The 20,514-nt window shown below is 38.4% G+C and overlaps 1 protein-coding gene across 1 annotated transcript in view; it reads right to left on the minus strand.

The window, feature by feature from the left end:
* Positions 1 to 20,514, minus strand: part of LOC126204155 (xanthine dehydrogenase-like) — a 316,025-nt gene that overhangs the window by 136,983 nt on the left and 158,528 nt on the right. The window contains 2 exon segments of the mRNA XM_049938563.1: positions 704 to 871; positions 5,411 to 5,539. Coding sequence (XP_049794520.1) covers positions 704 to 871; positions 5,411 to 5,539 — 297 coding nt within the window.

The raw sequence follows: 20,514 nt of genomic DNA on the forward strand, positions 1-20,514 counted from the left end.
TCAAAATTTTAAAATCTTTGAATTTACCACATCTCACTACAGTTTTCAATCAAGCACTGTTTTCACTTCTTTGTGTTCCCAAATGATTGCATTTGTAGGGACATATCCCTCAATGAATTTTCATATCTTATATATACCTTCACTTATAAACTGAAATATTATATCTTCTTGGCCTTTACCTTTCCTGTTTGTTTGTGAACTCTCCAGCATCAATTATTTTCATGTATACTAATGTACAATTATGTCTTTATCAACACTCTTATCTCCTGCTTACACAAAAATGAAACTGATCATAGGAAATCTCTGTTCTTTATTTGTGAGCATAGTCAATCTGCATTCTCTATTACAATGAAACACAGCAATCACAATGGTAAACATCTGAATCAGTAGGTGATAATGTGAATATATAAACATACATGACTATACAGAGCAGAACACAAACGTTAGAAAGTAAAGATATTTCAGTAGAATTTCTGTGAGTTTTGCTACGAAAAATTACTTCCACATATAATTCTAAGACCCTGTTGACCCTATGGAAATGTGAATTATTGACTGAAAGGAGGGAGACAGAATGACAATGTATCATCAAAATGGTGTCTTACAGAAATCTTGTATCAAACAAGGACAAAAAATAGTAAGGAGAGACTGGGCTACGGTCCCACATTGTCTATTGATCAAGATACCATGGATTTGCACACCATACCTTGTAGAATAATGCTACTGCCAAACCTTTCCGGTACTCAGGCGACGCTTCAGGTGGCATTTTTTCAGGCTGTATTTCAGAATCCAGAATTCTGAGAGCCTGCTGAAGTGTACTTGATTCATATATATTTTCACCTTCGAGGTACTGCTCTAACTCTGTGGCATGTATCTGTGGATATAAAATTATATGTTTTAATATTTCTCAACAAAACAAATGACTTGTTGGTATTAAACATAGGGTACTATTAATGTTGAAGTTCAATTACTTTTAAATCAGGGCTACTGCAGGTTTTAATGCAGTCACCAGAAGGTTTCGTGAACTTATTTGGACTTCTAATTAAATGCATTTTTATAGTAAGTAACGTGTAGCATCTCAAGAACTCATTTTTGGATTTACACAGTGCACAATTTTTACACTAAAATTTGGCTGTAATTATGGTAAGAGATACATAATAAATTTATATAAAATAATTTACGGTATGTAAAATAAGTGCATAGGCTTTTGGGGATGTTTTCAGCTACAATAAAATAGTTTTAGGTTCAATAACACTCTACACTGTAGAACGGACATGATAAATGCTCACAATTTGACAGACAAAATATTTATTATTGGAACACATGGTGAAGCACTAAAAACCCTATACAAAACCATACAATTTACACTAGAGACAGAGATGAATGGCCCCATTCCATTACTGAACATATCTGCAGAACTATTAGGAATGGAGTGTTTTAAAATAGTGGCCATGTTTGTGTGAGGTGTGCTTGCTTGTGTAAATGTGTGTGTTTTACCTTTCTGAAGAATGCTTTGGCAAGAAGCTCAATTTGTAACAGCATTTTTTTGTGCCTGTCTGCAACTCAACTTGTCATCTTTACAGTGAGTAGCAATCTTTCCTTTAAATAATACTGTTGATATCAATCTGAATTTTCTATTATTTGAACCATTATGAAAGATGATTTTTGAGACACTTTGCATACCAACATATACCCATAAGGACAACTGCACCATCTTTCAACATAAAAGAACAGTCTGATACATACACACAATGATCACCTGAGCTAAACATATATGCTGATAGGCCAAAACATTATGACTGCCTGCTTCATAGCTTATTTGTCCACCTTTGGAACAAAATACATCACTGATTCTGCATATCTTGGATCCGACAGCTTGTTGGTAAATTTTTGGAGGTATGTGGAATTTTATGTCTATCTATAGGCCATGTAATTTGAGTAAATCATGGCCTGCTGATTTGTGTAAGCAGTGATGGTGTTTGATAATGACAAAGGCAAATTTTACATCAGGCAAATTTTGTCATTGAGACATCAACGTGAGTTCACTATAAGGCTCCTCAAATCACTACAGCATGGTTCTGGCTCTGACACATGGACAATTATACTGCTGAAAGATGACATTGTTATCTGGGAAGACATAAAGCATGAAGGGATGCAGGTGGTTTGCACTTGTCAGTATGTCTTTGATTACTACCACAGGTCACGTGCATGTGCAGGAGAATGTCTCCCATAACGCAACACTGCTTCCACCAGCCTGTGTCCATGACACATTGCATATTTTGAGCCTCAGTTCACTTCAGTGGCAGAGATTGTGGAGATGACCATCTGTAGCAATATGTGATTCACCCAAAGAGCCAACACATTTCCATTGCCCAATGGTTGAGTCCTGATGGTCCTGTGCCCACAGCAATTGTAATTGCTGATGTTGTTAGGTCAACGCATGAACATGTAAGATTGGTCTGCTGTGGATGAGTCGTGCGTGGCTCGTGTTCGTGCCGTTTATTACTTGACATCTTGTGTTTGTGGTACTGCTGTCGTGTTTCTTATTCGATTTACTGGCATCACTAAGTTGCTGGCATGCCTGCCCATGAGTGGCAGCAGCAGCACTTATCAATAAGAGCACTGTTGTACTATCTTTGGAGCGACTGCTAGTATTTCCGGGTCATCATGTGTCATGAGTTCAGTCGGGACAGAGTAGCAGTGAGATCCAGACAGCCATGACTCGCCTGACCATTGCCAACACACATGACTTGAGTAGGGATGACCTTGGTTGGTTGTTTGGTTAGTTATTTCATCGGATGCCAGGTATTTGGTTGGCGACTGCTTCTGGGTTCTCCGTGTGTGTCGACTTATGATTCATCCTTGTTGTTCCACAGTCCCTGGCTTTAGTATTGTTCGACTTGTTTGTGGAAGTGTTTTCATGGAACCATGTTTATCTTGTGTGGTTTTGACTGAGCAGCCATTTTAATGCTGTCTGTGTGCTACATGTGCTCGGTCGGTTGGGACAGAGCAGCAAGGAAGTCTCCACAGCGCGATGTCAGGCCCGGGACTGCTGACGGCATGCACATGTGGTCGGATTGTGAGGCGCTAGCTGCAAGAGCTACCAATTTCATTGCCCACCAAACCTGGACACTGAAGTTGAGTGATCAGTTAACCTGTTATAAAACATCAACTACTGGGACATCTCTTCATTCATTGTCAGTTGTTCCTTCCTGGGCTGTTCCGGCTAGCAGCAACGTTTAGTGTGTTGGAGTCAGCGAAAATTTGCAGTCATTTTCTTGTATGGTCTTTAACTATTAAATTGGTTGTTACTTATCAGTGAAGTGCACCAGTGGTATTTTCTGCCTTGTGGCCATTAACAGCCCAGTTACCTGCCCTGGTCATGAGCGTAGTTTTCCGGCAGTGTGTTTTTCCCTTGCCTTGTTGATGCTGTCTGGCACGGCATGTAGTTCAACACCCTTTAGTTGTTTGTTCATATTTTTTTCTTAAGAGTGGTTTCTGTGCCTTGGCTGGTTTTAGATGCCAATTTTGATGATGTAGTGTGGCTGGTATCTTCGTCCTTGGCTGATGTTTTCCATTGTTGTACCATTGGTCGGGTGGAAGGGAATTGATTACACTGTCGGTCAGTCCTTCAGCTGTCCCTGGGTGAGGTTGCCATCCAATTATTTAACCTTACTCTTGGCTGCCTGTCTCACCTCAGCTTATGTTAGAGCTACCTCCTCAGGCCATCCCTTGGAACACTTCTGAGCGCCACTGTTCTGTTGATTTTAGACTGTGATTTTCATTTTAGTCTGATGTACTGTGCGAGGCCTTCAGCCATCTATTAATTTAGTTTTAATTTTAAATAAGGCCTTCAGCCAAATTAATTAAAAAATTTGAAGATTGATTTGTTTAATAACTAAAATTTTGAAAGTTTGTTCTATCTGAAATTCTTGTTAACTGACTTGTGTTCAGGCCTTCAGCCATTCTTATTTTTGGAGTGGTTTTGGGCCTTCAGCCCAGGAGGTATCACAAGTTTTCTTAATTAGGCCTTCAAGCACATTGTTTTAATTTGATCCTTTTAAAGCAATCTGTAATTAAGTAGTTCTTAGGAAAATGAAGTTTGTGTGTTTTGTGCAAGTAACAGTAACTGATTACGGCCCCCTCCACAACCATAACTTGATCCACTCTATCCTGGTAAACCAGATTCCAGTGGAGCTCCATGTTCAACAAAGTACAATGAACAGTGTGCTCTGAAACACTTGTGTGTGTGGGAACATTGTGCTGTTTTGGCAGATACATCACAGATCACCACCTTTACAGAGCAGATAAGCCTCCGAACCCCACATTAACCCCACATTCTGTGAAGAGTCATGGATGTCCAACCATATAGCCCCTAGTGGTAGTTTCACTGTCTTTCTACCTCTCTCCATAGATGCTCAAGACAGTAGTATATAAACATTTAACCAGTTTCACTGTTTTTGAGCTACTCATTCACAGACTCTGCATAATAAAGATCTGCCTTTGTTGAAGTTACTTATCTCAATGGATTTACCCATTTGCTAGGGTGATACCCTGTCCATGTCGGCTCTGCTTACATACTTTTGTTACCATGTCATATGCCCACAACACCACCAGGCAGCATCCAATCTTACAGCGGACAGTGGCCATAACATTTTGGCTAATCTGTGTACTCTACAGTGCATGACGTATCCATGATCAAATGGTAGGCACGAAGGCTACTGAATATGTTCTCCACACTGCAGGACTCTATGTGGTCAAATTAGGAAGTTTAAAGGCATGTGTTGTTTGGAGCATCAGAAAAATGCATGGCTAGAGGATCATGACAAATCAGTAATAGTGGAACACCACCTGGACTGTGTGCAGCCCATAAAGTTTCAGGAGGTGTACATGTTTGTCAGGGAGCCACATCTAAAGCAATTAAAATTAAGTGAAACTAACAAGATTATGAAGCATGAAAAAAAATGAAAACCAAGGTATTAGTGCCCTGATACCTGCTGAATGGGTCTCATGGGTACCTGAGGCAGCAACTCGAGAAGAAAAGAATGCAACTACACAGACATAAGATTAGAAGAGAACTGGTGCACTGCATTGATGAATCCAGACAGGAGAAAACTGTCATTTTTAAACCCATACTAACTCACTTCCAAATTTAAATCAAAGACATTAATGTAGTGCAAACAATCGTCTTCCATATGAACACTCCTCCCTTCACCTCTAGTGATTCTGATGATGTAATATCATCTTCAACAATGATGCTGGTTGTAATATGATAGCCTAATCAGTATACTACACAAAAGTTTAACTTACAGTGCCATCACTTTGAAGTTCTAACAGACAAATGTAGCAAATCAATCAAAATATGCCCTATATAATATATTAAGCATAAAAGTCATATCCCATTACCACCTACCAGATCACAATGGATACCGCCAAATACTATTCTTGGTTTGCATATAATTTTTCCCACATCATTCACATCCAGTTTGAATAGGAACCCAGCATTTACATAAGCATGAGAATTTTGTGCTCTTGGCATGATCTGAAATAAATAATATTGTTGTTGGTGATACAATAACATGAAGCTATTAATAATGTACAAACATGACATTCTAAGATTATAATTAAAACAATAAATGACTTGCAAGTAAAAATAAAAAACTGCTTGTGTACAGACCAAAATGTTATGGTTTCTATAAGAAGATTTTTTTGAGCGTTCAGGAAATAGTTATGGTATGCATATGTGATGTATTATTGAGAATAAGAATGCTTTGGGATATTTTTGGAATATGTGCCAAGTGGCCAACTAGTCAGACTCTTTCCCAATATCAGTACATCCTAATTTAGAACTGGAGAATTGATCTGCCTGGTCCTAGCGTTTTTGTTTGTTCTATTTAGGTCTACAAGCTAGGTTTTACTTTCTCTGCTTTCCTATTTGCTTTTCTCCTACAAGACCAAATATGACTTCATGATCAAATATGTAGAAAGATATTACATTTTATGCATTCTTTGAAAAGAATATACACAGTATATATAAACAGCTAACACTTAATGGTTTACAATGTACCACAGAGATGTAGATGAAGTGATGATCAATTTTCTATAGGAAATTTGTGCCCCTTAGAGTCAGGTAAGTAGCACATATTGGCCTACAAAGGCTACCTATGCTATAACATATGTGTGGTGTGTGAAATTTTCAACATTCTCACTCTCTGCACATAAATAACTGGTCCTAGAGAATATTAAATTTAAATGTAGTTGTTGTAATTTTTACATGTGCAGCAAGTATTGACACATGGACGTGGGTGGCCGGTTGAATTAAAACACATATGCCATCATTCTTGATACACATATTATAGAAAACACACACATACAATAAACAGAGTGGCACTACCATCACACTACGTTCTTTTCACTGAGATGTTGTTCGCGCCCTACTTGAATGGCTCCAAAAAAGCACAAACAGAAAAGAGAAGCATTCGCTAGAAACCCCTGGCTTCTGAATGCTCTGGAAACAGTGCAGAGTTTGAATGATAGTCACCACATTAAGTAAATATAATTACAACACTTCCCCTTGGTGGGCATCATAAGACAATAACTTATAAGTTTCACATTGTAAAATATGTTATTAAACATAAAAACACAAAAGAGACAAAATTTAACAGGCAGGTAGTACAACATGAAGTGATACATATCGTAATATTAATATGTCTCTGAATCTTTCAGTTTTAACACCACTAAGACCTTTAATTAAAATATCTGCAGTACTGTCATCAGTTGACAAACTTAAACTTAAGAAAACCATCCATGACAGTATGTCTGAGTTTATGATAGTGCACTCTGAAATGTTTGGTTCTTTTTCATACACCCGTTTTCTTGGCAATCTCAGTGGCATGTGTGCTGTCAGCATTGACCTGCACTTCAGAACACTTAATCTCATTTTAAAAAATCTACAAAATGTTCCACCTCCTTACATGCTTTGAACATTGCAGTTGCAACTGGGGAGGTTGCTACAATGAAGCCTTTTACTCTTCCTGCTGATTACTGCTCCAGCTAACAAAATTGTGTACCCTGTTACGCATTTACTATCAGCTGAGTCATTTGCCCGGTCAACATCACTGAATTCACTAGCATCAGAACAACTAGCATTGAAACATAAGCTCAAATCTTTAGTTTGCTGCAGGAATGAAACACCCTTTTTACTCTGTCCCAGTAAGAAACACCTGATTTAGATTTATGGATGTCCATCTTATTGCATGGACAAGAGACTTCAGCTGATAATATATATGGGAAAAAGTACCATCACAGCTATATCTTGAGAATGTCTTTTTTCTATCACATGACTAGTTTTGGCAGCACATCACCACCATCCTCAGGCACAACCATTGCCAAAAGAGTATTTCATTTCCTTGGTGTGTTTACTGTGGGATCCTTGTTAGTAGCAAATGTGGACTAGCTTTCATCAGGTGTCTGTATACGACACCATGTGCCATCTTTTGGCAGTAGTGAGACATGAGAATGGTGGTACTTTGTCACCAAAACTAGTCATGTGATAGAATAAAAATGTTCCCAAGATACAGCTGTGGTGGTACTTTTTCTCATATACTTGGTTTAGAGTTGATCTGACTCAGCCCTCCTGCAATAAAGGCAATATCAGATACAGTCCCTGTGGATATGTGCAACAAACATCCCACTGCCTTTTGGTGCAATTTTGCACCAAACAGTTTGTCATTCCCATCTTCACCAAAATGGTAATCAAAATGGGTGTAGCTATGCCCTTGCAGCCATGCACTTTAAACTCTCTCAGTTTCTGCTGAATGTAAATAGTTTGGTTTAATTTCACTTGTCCTTGAGACTGGTCAATCATAAGTCCTAGAATAAACAACATGTCTTCCATTCATTTAATGCTAATGTCAGATTTTAAAACATTCTTGAATTGTTCAGTCCTCTCTTCCTCACTTTTTACAAGAACATCATCAACATGAACCCCAATGATTAAATGATTAGAGAAGAATACACAAAAATCCTTTTTACATTTTTTCGAACTTAATTCTTCATCAGAGAGCAGAAAATATCATTACATTCTTGGTGAAGCCCATACAAACTCTTATTCAATAAACACAATTTATTCCCCGTAATAAACAATTTTGGTCACTCTGTGAAAATGGTGCCACTTATGGGGATATTGAGATAAGCAGTTTCTACACCAATGTGTTTGACTTTCCATCCCCTAAGTACTGCAATTGCTATCTGAATCCTGAAGCAGCTTGGGCACTTTACTGAGCTGTAGTTTTCAAAATAATCTATTCTAAATATTTGGCTATAGCCCAGAGCTACAAACCTTGCTTTAATTTTGATAATCTCACCTTCCCTGTTTCTCTTTGCAGTAAACACTCACTTACTTACTATGACACAATCAGCTTTTGAATGCCATTTACTGTCATGTTTCCGGCTACTCATCTCCGACTCCATGACTGTACACCACTTGTCCCTGTGAACTATGTCTAAAGCCTCTTCTGCTGATGTTGAATCAGACCAATTCACTTGACACATAGTAGCGAAACAATATTCAAAGAGACACAAACCACACTTTTTCAGTTTCACCAGGTGTATAGACCATCTTATCTCTACTTCACTATTTTCAGTAGAAATTTCACTTTCCAACATGGTATTGCACTCCTCACACAAATAACTACTGGTAATTGCACTGCCTTCAGTACTGTACCCATCTTCTCCAAACCTGGATTGGCTCCCATGCTCTCGAACAGCTGTTTACTCAACAGCATCATCTGCTACCAGTTCTGCACTCTTTCGTGGTGTGTTGTTGCTCAACCACCAAAGATGACATCTCTTCTCTAAAAGATTTTTCTTTGTCCAAGTCTCCACAGACAATACACTTTTGATCCTGCCTCTGCTCCAGGATAAACACATTCTTCTGCCCATTCCACAAGTTTGTCAGATGTCAATGTGCTTGTCCAGGCTCTGCAGCCAAGCACTTTGGATGTTTTCAAGCCTGCTTTAATAAGTTCTTGTTGCTTCCAGACTTCATATTGGATTTTTCCATCAAGGGATCTTGTCGGGGACCTATTTTGGAGGTAGCATGCCAACATAAGAGCTTCTCCCAAAAAGCCACTGGGCAAACCACCTTGGAATAGTAGATACCTCATAATGGATATAAGTGTTTAATTCAGGCATTCGATTCAGCTTTTCTAAGCTTTACTAAGTCTACTGCTACGTCTTTGTAGCTGGTACCTCCTCATGATGTTCTCGGTTACCAGACGTTCATGATCACTATGTTTATTGATAAAACTTTGTGTGTTAGGACAAGGAAGTCTTGTAAACCATTGCATGATGATAATATTTGTATTTTTGTCCGTGGTAGAGGTGTTGATATGAAATGTAAAATAGTTGGTGATATGACTATATAATAGTATGTAATAAACATTTTTTTTAATTAATATATAATTGTTTTTTATTTTGATACACACATGACAGCAAATAAAGAGACCTGTTGGGTCAGCATGAATGACCCATCCCAAAAAACCCATTCTTATATACTTATCTTGTGATTTGTGTGTTTTGTGTGCACTGCACGCGAAGTTTGAATTGAGTTTGGCACTGTGCCAAAGGCTGGCGATTCTAGTTTTAACAAGTCGCCAGCCGCAGATTTTTCAAACATGACCTTGGACAGGTGCCAACTTTCCCAGTGTAATATTCCCTCTTTCTTGAACAACTGTCCAAATTTTCCTGTTGATGTTCTCAGCCCCATTGTCTGACTGGAAACTTTGCACTTTTCTTCCTGTCTCACACACTGATGCACGTCCCTTGAACTCCACAAATGAGTTAAACACATTACTTTTCTGCTTTAGCACTTTCACAATCAATATCCTGAGTAATCATCCAGGTAAGTAACATGGTAATGTGCTCTGCCTAAGGAGATCTGTCTAATATAGCCCATATCACTATTTACCAGTTCTAGAACATTTTCAGTAGTAGTTTGTCTTGGTTTGGAATTCTGTCATTTTTCCTTGCACACACACTTCATATTTTTCTTCATACTTAGTGACTCCACATACTTTGAGTAAAGCTTCTCTGTCTCTAAGTCTTTTGTACCACAAAATGTCTTCCCATCTAGCTGTTGCTTCATTTTCCACTGGTTGATGTGTTCTGTCTTTGTGGAGCATCACTGTACCGTTATTTCCTTTGTAATATTCACAGTGGACCAAATAGACATTACCGCCTGATGATCTTGCTCTCACCAATAGACATATCCAATGCACGTTCCTCTCTTGTCCATTTATTTAACAGACAAGTTCCCACCCATTTCTTTCACCAGAAGCACTTCTGTTAACTGGAATAATTTACCCTCACATGACTTTTCTGTTTTCATGACAACACTTCCATTACCAATCATCTTAGTAACTTTCCTGTCCATTAGTTTTATTTCTCCAAAGTTGTCCATTTCTAAGTCATGTAGTATCTCTTTGAGAATAGTCATATGATATGATGCCCTTAAATCCAGAACTCACGGCTTTCCATCAGCAGCTCCTCCACTTTTGGTCATTGTCATGGCCACTATTTCATCGCCTTCCTTTGTACTTGAGCCTTCATTGTTTGGATAATTCTTACCGCTGTTAGGATTGCACCCACTTACACTGTATGCCAATTTCTTGGGAACATTCTGCTTGCTTGGTGCACCCCATTCTTGTTTTTCATGGAAATGTGGGCAATCCTTGGCAATGTGGTCTGCTTCACCTCAGGAGAAACATAGTCTGTTTCAGCTGGTTGCATTCTTCTCACGTTCTTTGTTTTGGTTATGATGTTTGTAGTGGCTCCCACAAAATTTGTAATGTTCATGACCTCTACCTTGTGTTGCATATGCTCTAGCTTCTTTTTGCCTCTTAGTGGACTTAAACTGGTCCCAGGTCCTTCTCTTCTAACTCTAGTCTGTGGTCAATCTGTTTTCATCTCTTTCCATATTTCCAATGAGGCCTTCACACTTCTCCACAGGCAGTCCTAGAAGCATGCAACTGTTTTGCCATCAAAGGTTAAATGCCCTTTCTTCACTAATCTACTATCAGTCAGTATATTCCTTACATAGTCATCCATAGTTATATTATCTTCTTTCTTCATATTCACTAAGTTCCTCACCTTGGATATAGTGTTAAGTATGCCATTGTTGCAGAGTATTTTTTCCAGTTTGTCCCATGCTTCCTTCGCTCATTTTAGAGTGACAATTTTCTCTAGGTAGCGGTCTTCAATGTGCATTTGAATGATGGATAAGGCTCTCTTATTTTTCATCTCCTTTTTCTCCATGCCAAAATCATCATAATTATCTTCTAAATCCAGGGTATATGGTATCCCTCACTTCACGATGTAGTGTCAGTGAATGAACACAAACTGACCATGCAGAATTGTTATTGCTGTATAGGTGATCAATCTTCAGAGGTGGTTCCATGATTTGAATTGTTTCCTTCGTTGTAAGCTAAGATAGACTGTCAGATATGTCATGTTCATCAGTTCTCATACCTTGTGTTCTTGTTTACATTGAATGTGAACATGCTCACCACACTCGTGGATAAACTGTTGTAACTTTTACATGTGTTGTTCTTGTGGTCTTCAGTCCTGAGACTGGTTTGATGCAGTTCTCCATGCTACTCTATCCTGTGCAAGCTTCATCATCTCACAGTACATACTGCAACCTACATCCTTCTGAATCTGTTTAGTGTATTCATCTCTTGGTCTCCCTCTACGATTTTTACCCTCCACGCTGCCCTCCAATGCTAAATTGGTGATCTCTTGCTGCCTCAGAACATGTCCTACCAATCGATCCCTTCTTCTTGTCAAATTGTGCCACAAACTTCTCTTCTCCCCAATCCTATTCAATACCTCCTCATTAGTTATGTGATCTACCCATCTAATCTTCAGCATTCTTCTGTAGCACCACATTTCGAAAGCTTCTATTCTCTTCTTGTACACACTAGTTATCGTCCATGTTTCACTTCCATACATGGCTACACTCCATACAAATACTTTCAGAAACGACTTCCTGACACTTAAATCTATACTCGATGTTAACAAATTTCTCTTATTCAGAAACGATTTCCTTGCCATTGCCAGTCTAGATTTGATATCCTCTCTACTTCAACAATCATCAGTTATTTTGCTCCCCAAATTGCAAAACTCCTTTACTACTTTAAGTGTCTCATTTCCTAATCCAATTTCCTCAGCGTCACCTGACTTAATTCGACTAAATCCCATTATCCTCGTTTTGCTTTTGTTGATGTTCATCTTATGTTCTCCTTTCAAGACGCTATCCATTCCATTCAACTGCTCTTCTAAGTCCTTTGCTGTCTCTGACAGAATTACAATGTCATCGGCGAACCTTAAAGTTTTTATTTCCTCTCCATGGATTTTAATACCTACTCCAAATTTTTCTTTTGTTTCCTTCACTGCTTGCTCAATATACAGATTGAATAACATCGGCGATAGGCTACAGCCCTGTCTCACTCCCTTCCCAACCACTGCTTCCGTTTCATGTCCCTTGACTCTTATAGCTGCCATCTGGATTCTGTACAAATTGTAAATAGCCTTTCGCTCCCTGTATTTTACCCCTGCCACCTTCAGAATTTGAAAGAGAGTATTCCTGTCAACATTGTCAAAAGCTTTCTCTAAGTCTACAAATGCTAGAAATGTAGGTTTGCCTTTCCTTAATCTAGCTTCTAAGATAAGTCGTAGAGTCAGTATTGCCTCACGTGTTCAAATATTTCTACACTTTACATGTGCAGCAAGTATTGACACATGGATGTGGGTGGGCAGTTGAATTAAAACACACACATCATCATCCTTGATAAATGTGTTACAGAAAACACACACATACAATACACAGAGTGGCACTACCATCACACTACATTCTTTCCACCGAGATATTTTTCCCCCTACTTGAACTGCACCAAAAAACACCTACAAAGGAGAGAGGCATACACTAGAAAACCCTGACTTCTGAGTGCTCTGGGAACAATGCTGAAATCGAATGATGGTCAGCACAGTAAGTAAACATAATTACAAATTTAATTTTGTACTAGGATAAGTTTTCGCTAGAGGCAACACTTTCTGAGTTATCCACCCCTTCACACTCATCCCCAAACCCCTAACAGCCAAGGTGTTCTTCATAGCACTATCTCCTACTACAGTACAAAAATTTGCAATTACACAAATTATTTCTCATATTTTACTTACTGGCATGTTTTCCTCTGTCCCCCAAATGTCTGTTCTGAGTTGTCATCTGATGGCTGCAGTGCAATTCTGAGTTGACTGGGTCCATTCTTCCTGCCACTTTCAAAAGGCGGTGGAGACTGGAGGTAAAAGATCACTATACCTCTTTTGCAGTATTCTGTAGTACCTGCTGAAATATGGGGCTGACAATCATGGCTGCTATCTCTTGCTTACTTGGTCTGAAAATTCATGCTGCCATAATATCCTGCATATCTTCTCTTATAAACCGGTATATGAGACAGCTGAGGTCATGGTGGTCGTCCACAACTAGCACAGGACCAACATTCAGGAATCAGTCATACTTTTTTGTCCAACGGTCTTCTGTTGCATTTCCTCAATGTGCTGGTACCACATGATGAATTCTTCTGTTATTCTAACATCTTTCACCAGAAGAATCTTGAACATGTCTGATTTGGCTAGTTTCATCACATATGAGAGTTGGTCAACATCTGTTATATTCGACTTCACAATGTGGAATAGTGCCAAAACATTCTATAAGTAGGACTGTGTCATTTTTCCATGACAATGAGCCCTGTTCTTCAATTGTTTGTCTGTTAAATAGACTTACTGATTACTGCCACACATTTTCTTCACTTCAGTCTGAAGTTTATGCCAGCTGTTGAGCTTCATTTCATTGTTCTCCAACCACTGCTGGGATGTGCCATCCAAGTAGAGATACACATTTGCCAAACACATCATGTTATCTCACCTGTTGTGCTTTACAATTTGATCAAATCCTTACAGCCATTATGTTGGGTCCTGACCAGTGTCTCTGAAAAACACTAAAACACTGATAGATACCTGACATGCAAATGATTTACTGTTGTTTTGGAATCCACTGACCTCATGAATATTCAGACAATGGCAAGGATGTACGTCTTGTATTCCACTTCCCTTATATAAAAACAAAGATGATGTGACTTACCAAACGAAAGTGCTGGCAGGTCGATAGGCACACAAACAAACACAAACATACACACAAAATTCAAGCTTTCGCAAACAACGGTCGCTTCGCCAGGAAAGAGGGAAGGAGAGAGGAAGATGAAAGGATGTGGGTTTTAAGGGAGAAGGTAAGGAGTCATTCCAATCCCGGGAGCGGAAAGACTTACCTTAGGGGGAAAAAAGGACAGGTATACACTCGCACACACACACACACATATCCATCCACACATACACAGACACAAGCAGACTCTGACATTAATGTCACATGGACTAATGCTCTGGGGCAACTTGTCTTTGAGAAAGAAATCTTCATTGCTCAAATATGTGCCGTAAGAATAATATGTGGTGCTTATCCACAGTCACCTTGTACATATCTGTTTAAGGAGTTGGGCATTCTGCAAACTTCATCTCAGTATATTAAATCCCTCACAAAGTTTGTTATCAATAATCCATTGCATTTCAAAAGGAACAATGATATACATAATTACAATACCCGAAGGAAAAATAACATTTATTACTCCACTTTAAGGTTGTCTTTAGCACAAAAAGGGGTGCACAATGCTGCAACTAAAATCTTTGATCAATTACCCACTGATATCAAGTCTCTGACAGACAGGAAAGTAAAATTTGAAAACAACGTTGACAACTCCATCTGTTCCCTAGAAAAATTCCTATTATTGTAATGAGTAAAAGGAGAGGATTTACTAACTCACATCTGCATATTTACACACACACACACACACACAGAGAGAGAGAGAGAGAGAGAGAGAGAGAGAGAGAGTCTTATAAATGTTCATCATGTAGCCATATTTACAAATTAATTTGAGATGTAAATATAAAATGAATTGTTCCATATCATTATGTTTCTTTTTGTGCAAAATGATCCATGGAACATGAATTTAGCTAACTAAATAACTATAGATGTGGCAATGATGAGTGGTAAGTGTTGATGTGCAATAGGATCACGAATATGTAATCAGTGAATCTGCTCCATCTCAGAAGTTAAGGCAGGATTTCACTAGCTATGAGAAATGCCTTTGACAGTGTCACATGTTTGTTTGTAGGTGAATCATTAAAACAACAGAAATTTCTTTTACAAGGATGTAGTTAATTGTGGTTGCCAACATGTTAATGGTGGGATTTTGGAGTCAGTCAGGCTTTGGAAGGGACAGTGCAGAAGGAGGTATTCTGAAGAATGATACACAGAGTTCCTGGTAGCAAATGAACAGGAAGAGACAGTGAAACATACAATTTGTGTCTTCCGGTATGGGAGAAACCTGTGGGCAATATGCTGAAGCTGTTGAAATATAAAGGGTTGATGTTGTTTAATCTATCTGGTTCAACTTGTAAGAAGATTTAAAATCACAAATATTTTTATGCATTAGATTGCCAAGCTTCCTGAAGATACTCTTCAGTTTCCAAGCCTAAGACATTGGCTGAGCTGAAGAAAACAGTTATTGACCAATTGGTGACATGTACGGCATCCAGTCACTTTATACTACTAACTTGATAAAATCAAGTTTAACATGCTGGCTGTGTGAAGATACTGGATAAAATACACCCAGAAGAAGCAGAACATACACTGCCAGTAATAACTTAGGCTGTAAGATGGGCATTAAATGAGTTCATTGTTAAAAAACTTGTAGTACTCCAGAGAGGAGTTCAAAGATTGCTGCTGGGCCAAACATAAAAAGATAGAAAGACACAGAACAATGATCTGTGACATAGAGGAAAAAATAAACATCTTGAAATGGCAGTGGGCTGGTCAATGTTGCTTGAAGAAAGTGTTGCAGATGGTCAAACAAGTACTAGATTGGAGACCAATTTACCAAAAAATCCCAAGTTACAGATAGTGGACATATGAGACAAAGACTTACGAAACACAGCCAGATTCAGTCAGTAATGGAAAGATGAAGATTGACAGAAATGAAAGAACATATTGGTTTCTATGTTTCATGCTGACTTAAAGAGGCAGAACCATTAAGTGAATGATGTGGTAGATAACTGATGATGATGATGATCATCATGATTGTTTTAGTAATGGCCCAATCACCATTCATCATGGAGTATCTTATATGATTGGAATTATAAATGTTGGGAAGTGTGTAGAAAGTGGGAGTCTGGAAACTAGTGAGATTTAGGATCAGAGTAGACAGCTTTTGGTAAAGCCTCTTGGTATTTGAGAATGAATTTATGGTCAAGATAGACACCTAGGATAGTCATTGTGGCAGTGCTCATAGATGTATGTTGTGACACTACAAAGGGCTGGCCCTGAAACAAGGTGAGCTGAGATGTATCTGGGGTAATGGCTGGTTGGTCCGCAAGAGATGAAAATTATAATAAAAGATGAAGGTGACTTGTCTAAACAATTAATATCAACAATAGCAGTTACAAGTTGACATAGCCAGTCTCCAGCACATATAAACATCTACACAGATCACCTAATTAGGGCTTGGATACAAAATGTATCTGGGGGAATGGCTGGTTGGTCCGCAAGAGATGAAAATTATAATAAAAGATGGAGGTGACTTGTCTAAACAATTAATATCAACAATAGCAGTTACAAGTTGACATAGCCAGTCTCCAGCACATATAAACATCTACACAGATCACCTAATTAGGGCTTGGATACAAAATATCACCAACAGTATTAAAATCAACAGAGAGAAACGTTGTAATATCTTATACAGATGATCACATAATGATTCATGAAAATGGAGATATTCTTCAAAGATGCATTTTCATTTATTGAGTTCTAAATTTCACATGAAGGCCTCCACTAATTAAAAAAGGTAATGACGTTTAACAGAAAATGGTCTATATGATCTAAAATAGTAACAAATAATATAATACTAGAACAGATAACCCACTTTCAGTATCTTTGGTATTTTGAGAATGAAACTGATAACAAGAGCCTATCCTGAAATTTGATGCAATTATAAATATGCAAAAAGAAAAGGCCAAAAAAGACACACAGATGAAGTTTTACGAAGTCATGGCAGTGCCTACTACACTTTATGGATCTGAAACCTTAGCTCTGACAGAAAAGGATATGAGCAGGAACCAGGTTGCAGAAGCGAGATTTCTCCTTAGTATTAAAGTGTGTTCAAGAGAAGACTGCATCAGAAATGAAAACATTAAGAACAAGTTACAAGTTGATCCAGTGCACAAATAAACAGATGTAAACAGAAATAGATGGTGGATGCATGTAGACAGAATGCACGAAAATAAACTTCCAAAACAAACTCTTGCCTACAGACATAGAGAAGCATGAGAGGGGAAGATCATGGAAGAGATAACTGGGCCTTGACAAAAAAGGTCAAATCCCTGCTCCATGAAGGAGAAAGGAGAAGAACAAAAAGAATACTGAGAACAGACTTATGTGCTGCTATCAATCTGTTGTAAAATTATTGAACATGTTTTAATTCATCTGTTATGACATTTTTGGGGAAAAGTAGCTCCCCTTTGGAGTCAATGAATGAAACTCACTCCGTTTGCCCATGAGATACAAAAGGCTGTAGTTGATGGTACCCAGTCTAATTCTGTGTTCCTTGCCTTCTGGAAGACATTCAATACATTTACTCACTAATTCTTAGTGAGCAAAATATGAACATATGAAATATTAGCTAAACTTTGTGACTAGATGGAGAACCACAGAAGAAAGAACATGAAATGCCATTCTTAATGTGGCAATCCATATAACCATAGGTAAAAGTAAACCCTAAGGAAGTGTTACAGGGTTGTTGGTGTTTGCTTCATAAATGGGTGATCTGGAGGATGATGTATGAAACTTTGTGGGGTTGTTCATGAATGATGTTGATGGACACAGGAAAGTTACATCAACATAAAAACTGTAGAAGAATGCACAAAGAGCAGCAGAGAATACATTACTTATGCAGGGATTTGCAGCTGACTTTTAACCCTGCAGCGGGCATTCGTTCAATAATTACGTCAGCACCCCAAGCACACAACAGTGGTGCTAGATATGCTTCAATTGTTTAGTCACACACAGAACTGCATTACTGCACCATCATTATACCCACCATAACAGCTGTGACTCACCTGTGAAGTGGACGACTGCACCGAGATGGCACTGCGTACCACATGCGCCCGGTAATGTAAGTACATGTAGCCATACCACTGTCAAATGTTTTGATGATTAGAAGCTTTGTTTTACAACTCTGTGAGTGAATGATGATTTTGTTATAAACATTACTTTATTATTAGAATTATTTTACTGTCTCCCAGGTCCGTAGAAAGGAAAGGACTAACACCAGAAGAAATTGAGCGTCTTCTTCTCCAATCATCTGACGAAGAAGATTACACAGATTTCTCTGACAGCGATGAGGAAGCAGAAATAATTGAAACTGCAGATCATTCCAGCGAATCTGAGCAGTCATGCATTGACGGGAATGAAGTGAAAGGAATGCCACATGATGACTGCCATTTTTATATTGGAAAGGACCAAGAAACTTTGTGGATAAATAATCCGTTAGCACTACTAGGGAAACCAAAATGTAAGAATACAATCAAAGTCCTACCTGGCCCGAAACGCAATGATAGAGAAGCAAAAACTGCAATTGAAAGTTTTCTCAAGTTGTTTGATCCTGAGATAATTGATTATGTCGTTGCAAACACAAACAAGTACATAAATAACAAGAGATCATCTGTGAATTACTCAAGGGCTAGAGATTGCAAAACTACTTCTGTTTCTGAAATAATGGCACTGTTTCTCATTGCTGTATAAAAAGGAGGATGCACAAATGTATTAGAACTGTGGGCATCAAATGGAACAGGAATGATTATTCTAAGGGCAGCATTTAGCTACAAGCGTTTTTTGTTCTTGCTCCAGTCACTCTGGTTTGACGATACTTCTTCAAGAAAAGAATGACTAGCAACTGATAAACTTGCTGCCATCCGCAATCTCCACTCGGCATTTCTGAACAACTGCAGAAATAACTACAGTCCAGGGGAGTTCACAACCATAGACGAAATGCTTGTCCCATTTCGTGGACGTTGTGGTTTTGTTCAATACATGCCCAATATGCCTGCTAAGTATGGATTGAAGTTGTACGCATTGTGCGATAGCAAGACATTTTATACTTTTAATTTTGAAGTATACTGCGGCAGACAGAATCTTGGAACATATGTTGCATCTAACCAATGGATATTGTGAAGAGATAGGTTGAGCCAATCAAGGGAACTCACAGGAATGTAACTACGGACAACTACTACAGTAGTTACCCTGTAGCCCAGCATCTTTGAGAAAATGGGCTAACACAACTACTACAGTAGTTACCCTGTAGCCCAGCATCTTTCAGAAAATGGGCTAACATTCATTGGAACATTGAAAAAGAACAAGAAGGAAATTCCTCCGGAATTTTTGCCCAACAGATCGCGAGAAATTGGAAACTGTCTTTTCGGATTTCAAGATGACTTCTGTCTCGTTTTGTTCCAAACAAAAATGAACAAGGCTGTGCTTTTCCTGTTGTCAATCCATGAAACTGCTGAAACTGACACTGCTACAGGCAAGCCTGTTGTAAATTTGGACTACAATGTAACAAAAGGTGGAGTTGATACTGTGGATTATATGTGTACACCCTACTCTACACAAAGGACCCCAAGAAGATGGCCCTTAGCATTGTTTTTTCATTATCTGGATATTGCTGGGATAAATTTCCAGGTCTTGTTTTTGCAAACAATCCAGAGAAAAGATTCAGAAGAAGAACTACCTAACAAGCCTGGCCTTGGCTCTGATGGACTGCCATTTGAAAGAAAGTGCTCAGCTATATACTCTACCTCAAGATATTCAAGGATTTCTGTCACCTCATCAATCAATTCCCGCCAATCACGATGAGACTGTAAGAATGTGTGGGAGGTGCCATCTTTGTGGTGGTAAAAAAATAATAAAACTACTGTCACTTGCAGTAGGTGCAAAAGATTCGTTTGCAAGCAACATTGCCACAATGTTGTCACATGTAATGATTGCAGAGCTTCTCTGGAGGAAGAAATTGTGTGATTCTTGATATATATTTACTGACTGCCTTATTCTTTATTATTACTACAAAGTTTTTGTACATATTAGACGTTTCTGTAAAACTTGCTTCAACAATGGTAAATAATCGAATCATATCTGTGGTTATAATTTATTTAGAATTTGTTATTGAAGTAGCTCTTAGGAAATATCCTGGAAACATATGTCAGATATTCTGTAACAATTTTAATTTTCCCATGCACCTTGGATATATGTATACAGATCATATTTAAAGTTGCTGTTAAGAATGATGTTATAAACAATAA

The sequence above is a fragment of the Schistocerca nitens genome, chromosome 9 (assembly GCF_023898315.1).
Source record: "Schistocerca nitens isolate TAMUIC-IGC-003100 chromosome 9, iqSchNite1.1, whole genome shotgun sequence".
NCBI lineage: Eukaryota > Metazoa > Arthropoda > Insecta > Orthoptera > Acrididae > Schistocerca > Schistocerca nitens.